Here is a 9,260-nt window from a genome sequence, read left to right as displayed (position 1 = left end):
ATGGGGTTATTACACAGTTTATCATCATGAATGCTGTTTTATCCACATGCAGATGCATATAAAAGAAATGGTCAAGAGTAGAGTTGTTTATTGTCAATTTTACATACATACAACACGGTACAAATGTACACAAGTATTTGCCATTTTGACATGGCCCTGGGACATTTGCCAAGTACAGTGATACAGAAGTATCTTCTACAGCGTATACTTTATTCAAACCTTCAGAAATGCACATAAAAAAAGATAAACAAACAAAAACATGACACAGAGAGGGAACAATATATAAAGTGGAGTAAAATCATGTGAATAAAGTCTCGCATATATCACTTTTACACTGAATAATATAGACCTTTAAAACCCTACACCAAGGATAAGTAATTATGTCCATTTTCAAATTTACAGCATGGGTTATTTTTTGCATTTTATAAATGTCCATTGTTATTAGATCCCAATCCTTGGTTTGGTTATTCTGTGACATTTAATTCTCTGTAATGGCTTTTTCCTGCTGCTGAAGGTCGCTGGAGAAATGGTCTCTACTCCATATGAACGGTTCATCTGCCTCAGAGAACTGGTTCTCCTCCTGAAGAACTGGTTCTCCTCCTGAAGAACTGGTTCTCTGGGATCCCTTCTTCACTGTGGAACTCGTCCAGGTTTATACTTTTTCTCCAAGGAGGTTTTATAGTGTTTCCTGACCGAGAAGGAGGGTCTAAGGACACAGGATGCTGGGACATGTGTCTAAAGACACAGGAGACACAGGATGCTGGGACATGTGTCTAAAGACACAGGATGCTGGGACATGTGTCTAAAGACACAGGATGCTGGGACATTGTCTAAGGACACGGGATGCTGGGACATTGTCTAAGGACACGGGATGCTGGGACATTGTCTAAGGACACGGGATGCTGGGACATGTGTCTAAGGACACGGGATGCTGGGACATTGTCTAAGGACACGGGATGCTGGGACATGTGTCTAAGGACACGGGATGCTGGGACATTGTCTAAGGACACGGGATGCTGGGACATGTGTCTAAAGACACAGGATGCTGGGACATGTGTCTAAGGACACGGGATGCTGGGACATGTGTCTAAAGACACAGGATGCTGGGACATTGTCTAAAGACACGGGATGCTGGGACATTGTCTAAGGACACGGGATGCTGGGACATGTGTCTAAGGACACGGGATGCTGGGACATTGTCTAAAGACACAGGATGCTGGGACATTGTCTAAGGACACGGGACGCTGGGACATTGCCAAGTCCCTATGAACATTGTTTAAAACTGCTGTTGTGATTTTGAGCATTACAAAAATAAATGGAATTGAAATGAATTGAATGTTCCAGATACATGTTTTAATGACACGTGGAATATAATGTTCCGCTCCCCCTCACTGGACTCACTTACTGCTTTTAAGGCTCAGCTTAAAACCTTTTTATTTAGTCAAGCCTTTTAAATGCACTTGTCTTAGGGACTGATTTTACTGTATATTGTTGTATATGTATTGTTCACTGTAAGTCTTTTGTGTTTTTATTGTTTTATTCTGTGTTTTGTGAAGCACTTTGTGACATCTGTCTATGAAAGGTACTATACAAATAAAATGTACTTACTTACTTACTTAATATCTATTATAATAAAATATAGTTGAATATGATTTTCATTTGTACAAAGGCAATGCACAAGCAGATAAAATATGAAATCAGTTTGAATGTCTCTGCCTCACGTATGCCCTGCAGCAGTGACCCTCACACACATCCGCACTTCTATTAACGACAGGAAGTGGGTCAAACTCACCATTTCCCCCAGTAACATGCACTTGTTTCACAACTGGATGGCTAGACCTGGCTCAAGTGTAAACTTACTGACGTACTTAGATAGGAATAGTTTGGATTTGGAGGGGGCGGGCGGGGGCGGTGTGGAGGCCTGCCTCGGGGCAGGTTGCAGGACGCCCGGCTCGTTCTACATTTCTTATGAAACTGAAACAAGAGATTCCATGTAAGACACGATGTGGAGAAGCGTTGCGTGTGGTGCAGTAGTACTTACACGTTTGTACATGACACAAACAAGGAACATTAGGAGGAACAGGATAAGAACAGGGAGAGCAATGATGCTCAGGGAGAGAAGGAGATGGTCAGGCAAGTAGAAGTCCTCACTGCACTGACCCGCTTCTGGAAGACCTTCTGCAAATAAAAGAAACATATGCTGTATTACATAATCAGATGTATTTAAAGATGCACTATGCAACTTTTCTGGCAAAATTCTGGTAAAAGCAATGACATCTCTGTTGACACAGGCAAACGCTTCCCACAAACGTTACATTTCATCCCGTCTGTATCTGGGATCTCACTGTCCCTGAGCCAGAGCTCATCATGTGACTGCTGAAGGTCCTGAGGAAGCGACAGGGCCAGAGCTGGTCCCTGTCATTCCCCAATCAAATGATGCTATTCCTTAACTTGACATCTGTTGTAGCCTTAGCTCACCAGTCATTTAACTTAAATAGAGTTTGCTAATAGAGTTTCACAGCGTCACAAACACATTTAATATTACATTCAAGTCAGTTGACCCCAATGTGTCTCTGCACTGATGTGTTTGCTCAGGTTTGTTACAGCAAATGTATTATTTTCATATTTAATTATTGAATCTAATATAGCAGCAGCACCGATTGAATTGTGTTGTGCTGTACAAAATAGACGTCTGTGGTTTATGTCGGCGTCTGAGGGAGCGTCCACTAAAGGATCTCTGTGGGACGCAGAGATCCTCGCCCATCGACAACAGAGAAAACACAGACTTTCGGAGGCGTGTTGTGCCAAGACATGATAAATATCCAAGAACACAATTAGAAGCTTAGGGTTAAACGCTACGGTAATGCCAGAGCCTGATGCTTCACAACCTGAGGCAGTGCCAGGTCAATAGTGGGACTCCACTTGAATATATTGGATTTACCATTGACTATGACGATGCTGCCGTCGCTTCGGAATGTTTCCAGCTCCGTTTCGAAGTACTGCCAGTGGCAAAAGTACAGGTCTGTCTCGTCCACCTGCAGCTGAGACAGAGTGAAGCTGATCCTCAGGCTTGTTCCTTCAGGCACTTCCAGTTTGGTGTCCACTCGTCCCTTGAACCTGCTGTGAGTGGTAACCGTGCCGATCTGACCTCTCTCCAGTGACAGGTAGATAACGTCCTTCTCGGTGTCAAAACGCCGGTTCAGGGCCAGAGCCAGGACGCTTGTGGATGTGATGGAACATGTGATGTGGGCAGAAGAGTTCACTCTCACTTCTGAGATGGAGATCGGGGTCTGTGCAACTGCAGGGACGAGACGGAAATGACACATATCTGTTTTAGTCGTGTACAATCAGTCGAAGGTGGAAAGTTACAACGTACAGAAGTAAAGTGTGAACGGGACAGAAGCCTTAGATACGGGACAACACAAGATTCAATCAAACATGCAGAAATCAATCCAACTGTAACTCTTAACGACAGAAGAGGAAACACTGTTGGAACGAGGTTAGAAGCTCATTACAACGTCTCCTTTAAGTTGTCCACTTCCTGCCAGACTGTCGACTGTCGTTATGTACAAAGCAGATGCATCACACAGAAGATTTTATCACTGTTTGTGTTCTTAGCAACGTCTGGTATTTGGCACTGGAAGATCAAATGTTTTTTTTGCACTCACCGGTTACTGCGTTTGCCATTCCCTGAGCTGGAAGCATGCAGATGAGGCCCAGCACGGAGCTGCACCACAGGGCCCTCATGGTGCAGGAGAGCCAGGTCCAGGTCCAGGTCCAGGTCCAGGTGCAGGTGCAGGTGCAGGTCCAGGTGCAGGTGCAGGTCCAGGTCCAGGTCCTCACATGAAGATCTGTCCTCAAGTGTGACGATCGCTCTCGCTCGGAAAGTAAAAATGTCAACAGGAAGTGCGATGGTTATGGTAGGCAGGATATATGTACGAGCTGATACTGCGAGTGCTGCTGGCAACGCAGTGTTTGTACTGCACTGTTTGTACTGCAGTGTTTGTACTGCAGTATTTGTACTGCAGTACAAATACTGCAGATACAGGTTCAATGTGAGGAAATGAAAGCATCACTGAAACACGTGAGATAAAACAAAGTCTCAGAAGAGGCAGCGGTGGAAAGTTTTGACTTAAGAACAGTTTTTGTAATGAATCTTTTATTTTGCAAATAAAATGTCATTTATTGATCTTTAAACTCGATTGAAAAATTGCAGGTTCTTGTGGTTTAAGATACTTTCATGGAAACTTCCTGTTTCAGCTGTGTCACTGCTAAACATGCTCCTGAGGGTCCCCACTGCTCCTGAGGGTCCTGTCTGCTCCTGAGGGTCCCCACTGCTCCTGAGGGTCCTCACTGCTCCTGAGGGTCCCCACTGCTCCTGAGGGTCCTGTCTGCTCCTGAGGGTCCCCACTGCTCCTGAGGGTCCCCACTGCTCCTGAGGGTCCTGTCTGCTCCTGAGGGTCCCCACTGCTCCTGAGGGTCCTCACTGCTCCTGAGGGTCCTGTCTGCTCCTGAGGGTCCCCACTGCTCCTGAGGGTCCTCACTGCTCCTGAGGGTCCTGTCTGCTCCTGAGGGTCCCCACTGCTCCTGAGGGTCCTGTCTGCTCCTGAGGGTCCCCACTGCTCCTGAGGGTCCCCACTGCTCCTGAGGGTCCCCACTGCTCCTGAGGGTCCCCACTGCTCCTGAGGGTCCTGTCTGCTCCTGAGGGTCCCCACTGCTCCTGAGGGTCCCCACTGCTCCTGAGGGTCCCCACTGCTCCTGAGGGCCCCCAGCGCCACTGAAGGACAATAACATGTGCCTTTACCAGTTTAAGTTCCAGCTTTAGGAAAGAAAAAAAAAGGAAATGAAAAAAAAATTGGAATTGAAGATATAACAGAGTGGCCCATGGGTGTGGCCCCGTTCACACATGCAGCCTTTTCCCAGAGCTGCTAATCACTGCACTTTTAATCTGGCAATTTCTTAGGATGCGGGTTTGGTTCCCATGGTTACACTGCAGTTCCATTTTCACTCAATTTACATGATGCAGCACATAAACAAGTGCTCAGGAGGAGGTAAACAAGTGCTCAGGAGGTAAACAAGTGCTCAGGAGGAGGTAAACAAGTGCTCAGGAGGTAAACAAGTGCTCAGGAGGAGGTAAACAAGTGCTCAGGAGGTAAACAAGTGCTCAGGAGGAGGTAAACAAGTGCTCAGGAGGTAAACAAGTGCTCAGGAGGAGGTAAACAAGTGCTCAGGAGGTAAACAAGTGCTCAGGAGGAGGTAAACAAGTGCTCAGGAGGTAAACAAGTGCTCAGGAGGAGGTAAACAAGTGCTCAGGAGGTAAACAAGTGCTCAGGAGGAGGTAAACAAGTGCTCAGGAGGTAAACAAGTGCTCAAAAGGTAAACAAGTGCTCAGGAGGAGGTAAACAAGTGCTCAGGAGGTAAACAAGTGCTCAGGAGGAGGTAAACAAGTGCTCAGGAGGTAAACAAGTGCTCAGGAGGTAAACAAGTGCTCAGGAGGAGGTAAACAAGTGCTCAGGAGGAGGTAAACAAGTGCTCAGGAGGTAAACAAGTGCTCAGGAGGAGGTAAACAAGTCCTCAGGAGGTAAACAAGTGCTCAGGAGGAGGTAAACAAGTGCTCAGGAGGAGGTAAACAAGTGCTCAGGAGGTAAACAGGGGAACATTCTGAAGGTCTCACTTCAGAGTGTTGTGGATGTGGTCAAGAGAAACAGTGTAAAACATTGTGTTGTTAAACCGCAGTTGAAAGAAGGACAAAGCCACAGCTCAGTTGGGTTTGGATCATTTGAAACGGCCACAAATAAATGAGAACAAACTTAAAGTTTTTACATTATTCAGGTCAGTCACAGATTTATTTAAAATATAGTCCGTTTAAGATGTTCCTTTCCATTGTATGTTAGCTCTCGCTGCTACGTTGCTAAAGCAGAAGTTCTGCACCTTTTGAAAACATTACAATGAAATGCATTGTGGGGAAAGTACTTGCTGAAGTCGGCATCGCTCCACATATTCTAGAAGTGAAGACTGTGCAGAAGTGCGGATCAAAAGGTTCTGCACACTTCAGCGGCTCGTCGTGAACGTCCATTTGAAGTGCACAAGTGCTGAGTGTTCTGGCAATTTACTGGGAATTATGTGTGAACGGGGCTTATGATTCTCTCGCCGACAATAGGTTGTTTATGTGAGATCAGAACATTCAAGAAAGCCTATTGTTTAAAATTTAGTCAGAGCTCAGGGGTCCTAAGCAAAGTCACTCACATTACTACTGCTGCATGGCCCGCGCATGGCCCGCGCATGGCCCGCGCCCGCGCATGGCCCGCGCCCGCGCATGGCCCGCGCATGGCCCGCGCATGGCCCGCGCCCGCGCATGGCCCGCACATGGCCCGCGCATGGTCCGCGCATGGCCCGCTGCATGGCCCGCGCATGGCCCGCCGGGCGCCGCATGGCCCGCCGGGCGCCGCATGGCCCGCGCATGGCTCGTTGTTATCTCTCTGTTCTTGTTTCCAATAATCAGATGTTAGTTGGAAACACAGGCAGTATTTTAATAACAGATCAGCTCTAATTTGTGTCATGTTGTTTCATCCATAGCACATTATGGGAGTAAGTATGGAGCATAGCTCAGTGTTCAAACCCACCGTTGCAGCTAAAATGTATTCTTTATTTTTTACTCTTGTGTTATTTACTAAGTATTGACCAACACTCCACGTCTGCACTTTGCCCTCTAGAGCAGCCGCACTCCTGCTGTGCACTTCTGAGTCTGCACCTTGAGCACCTTGAGCACACTAAACACTGTAAAACCCACAGTGTTGTTAAGTCTTATCAGAGTCTTAGAGGCTGAGCGGAGGTTTAGCTCAGTGGTTACTTCACATGTTCCACAATGTTCTACTCCAGGGGCCCGCGGGCCCCGGGGTTCAAACCACGAGCACTGTCCTCTGCTTTTTAGTCAGGTTCATATTTAAAGTGATCTACATTGTTGTACTTATAGTTGCTTTACACTTTCCCTGATATTTAGCAAATAGAAATAGAAGAGCAATGACGCTAAAGACATGCTACTGAAATCTTTCCTTGTTTTTTCAGGTTTTTGCTATAGACAAATATGAATACTAATATTGCCAAATATTTTTCAAGTTATGTAAGTAATTGTACATATGAATGTGTTATTTCATAGCATGTTTATTTGTGTATGTTTCTGACCCTGTGAGCTGGTATGTGCGCAATGATCCGGACAAGGGCGTGTCATAAGTCACTCTCTCACATCTTTTCTGGTGCAAAAAGAAATAAAATCAATGACAATAAAAGCGTCGTCCGGCTCAGCGGCGCAGGAGAAGAACAAGAGAGGAACAGAGCTCTGAGTTTGATTATCATGAGGAGAAATATCAAGATTTTACAATTATTCACAATCAGAGGAAAATTTGACTCAACTCTTTAATACAGTGTATTCATTTAAAGATAAAATATAATTGCCACAAATTGATTAAATAATCATGGGGCTTTCCTTTGGTTCACACCAACAACAAACAGATTTGGAGGCTGATCCAGTCTTGTTGAGGCGCCGGGCTCTGACACAAAGACGTGACTCGTGTCGAGTCTGGACACATTTCTGTGGTTAAACCGCAGATTCCAAAAATCCCACGGACATTGTGGCCATAAATGACACAGCGGTGAATCGTGACATGGTTTGTACGTACAGCGTGTCAAATACATGCCTTTATGTCAAATATCAATGAACGAATTAGTTTCACTCGTGTGTTTAAAGGACGAGCACGTTCCCTGGTGTGATGATGGATTTTGTATGTATTTAAGCAAAAATATAATATATTCTTTCACAATTATGGTAGGATAGATTTAGGTTTAGAAAGCCTTAGCTAACCCACAGCACACAGTGTTACAGCTGTTTAATCGCTTCAGTTTGAACACATGTACATACAACAGAGATCACACAAACATATACACACATTGAATATTGTACATATTTACAAGTACTTTGCAGTGTCAGTAATCAAACCACATTTAATTCAATCAAAACACTAAATAATGAATGGGTAACAGTAATATTGTTCAGAAGTATACGTATCCCTGCTACAATGCACATGATCCTATTCTGCCACTGTTGGAATTCAAATCAAGTCAGTGCATAAATAACCTCCATAGAAAATATGCAGCCAGATGATCAAATGTTTAGCACCTGTAATTTAATTAGTTGGTAGTTATTAAACATTGATTTAGGCATCGTTTGTAATAGTGAGAAGCTTCCAATTTGTGGGATTGAACTCCGGACCAGCCAGAGACGAAAGAATCCAGGAAAGGAGGCGTCCGGCAGGTTCCCCCGGCAGGTCGCCCCGGCAGGTTATCCCGGCAGGTTACCCCGGCAGATTATCCCGGCAGGTTATCCCGGCAGATTATCCCGGCAGGTTATCCCGGCAGGTTATCCCGGCAGGTCACCCCGGCAGGTCACCCCGGCAGGTTATCCCGGCTTCAGGCTGTTGGTGGCGTTGTCTTTTCTTCTTCTTTATAATTTGGTGTACGACAAACGCCACAAGACCCGCCCCCAAAACACACCCAATTACCCAACCCACCCAATCCATGGAGGCCAGTGCTGTGGTCTCACCCGATCGCTCCGCTGTGAAACACAAAACATCAACGTGAGCTTTAGATTGAAGACAGCATTCGAAACACCTAAAGTGGCAGTGAGGGTGGGCCAGAGCGTCCAGAGCGTCCAGAGTGACCCAGAGCGTCCAGAGCGTCCCAGAGCGTCCAGAGCGTCCCAGAGCGTCCAGAGCGTCCCAGAGCGTCCCAGAGCGTCCAGAGTGACCCAGAGCGTCCAGAGCGTCCCAGAGCGTCCAGAGCGTCCAGAGTGACCCAGAGCGTCCAGAGCGTCCCAGAGCGTCCAGAGCGTCCCAGAGCGTCCCAGAGCGTCCAGAGCGTCCAGAGCGTCCCAGAGCGTCCCAGAGCGTCCAGAGCGTCCCAGAGCGTCCCAGAGCGTCCCAGAGCATCCAGAGCGTCCAGAGCGTCCCAGAGCGTCCAGAGCGTCCCAGAGCGTCCAGAGCGTCCAGAGTGACCCAGAGCGTCCAGAGCGTCCAGAGCGTCCCAGAGCGTCCAGAGCGTCCCAGAGCGTCCAGAGCGTCCCAGAGCGTCCCAGAGCGTCCAGAGCGTCCAAGAGCGTCCCAGAGCGTCCCAGAGCGTCCAGAGCGTCCAGAGCGTCCCAGAGCGTCCCAGAGCGTCCCAGAGCATCCAGAGCGTCCAGAGCGTCCCAGAGCGTCCCAGAGCATCCA

General features: G+C 46.9%; 1 protein-coding gene across 1 annotated transcript; it reads right to left on the bottom strand.

Annotated features, from left to right (window-relative positions):
- Positions 1-207: 207 nt before the first annotated feature.
- LOC140368786 (uncharacterized) lies at positions 208-3,747 on the bottom strand. Its single transcript, XM_072455844.1, has 4 exons — positions 3,669-3,747; positions 2,942-3,298; positions 2,042-2,178; positions 208-1,974 (listed from the first exon to the last, which is right to left on the bottom strand). Exons 1-4 carry the CDS (start codon positions 3,745-3,747, stop codon positions 1,834-1,836), a joined length of 714 nt encoding a protein of 237 aa, XP_072311945.1. The 3' UTR covers positions 208-1,833.
- Between the last annotated feature and the right edge of the window lie 5,513 nt (positions 3,748-9,260).

Source organism: Eucyclogobius newberryi, unplaced genomic scaffold (assembly GCF_026437365.1).
Source record: "Eucyclogobius newberryi isolate DKJ021-1_F unplaced genomic scaffold, fEucNew1.0.hap1 SCAF_20, whole genome shotgun sequence".
NCBI classification, from domain to species: domain Eukaryota; kingdom Metazoa; phylum Chordata; class Actinopteri; order Gobiiformes; family Gobiidae; genus Eucyclogobius; species Eucyclogobius newberryi.
Note: the sequence above shows the minus strand (reverse complement) of the source record. Positions and strands in the feature narration are given on the sequence as shown.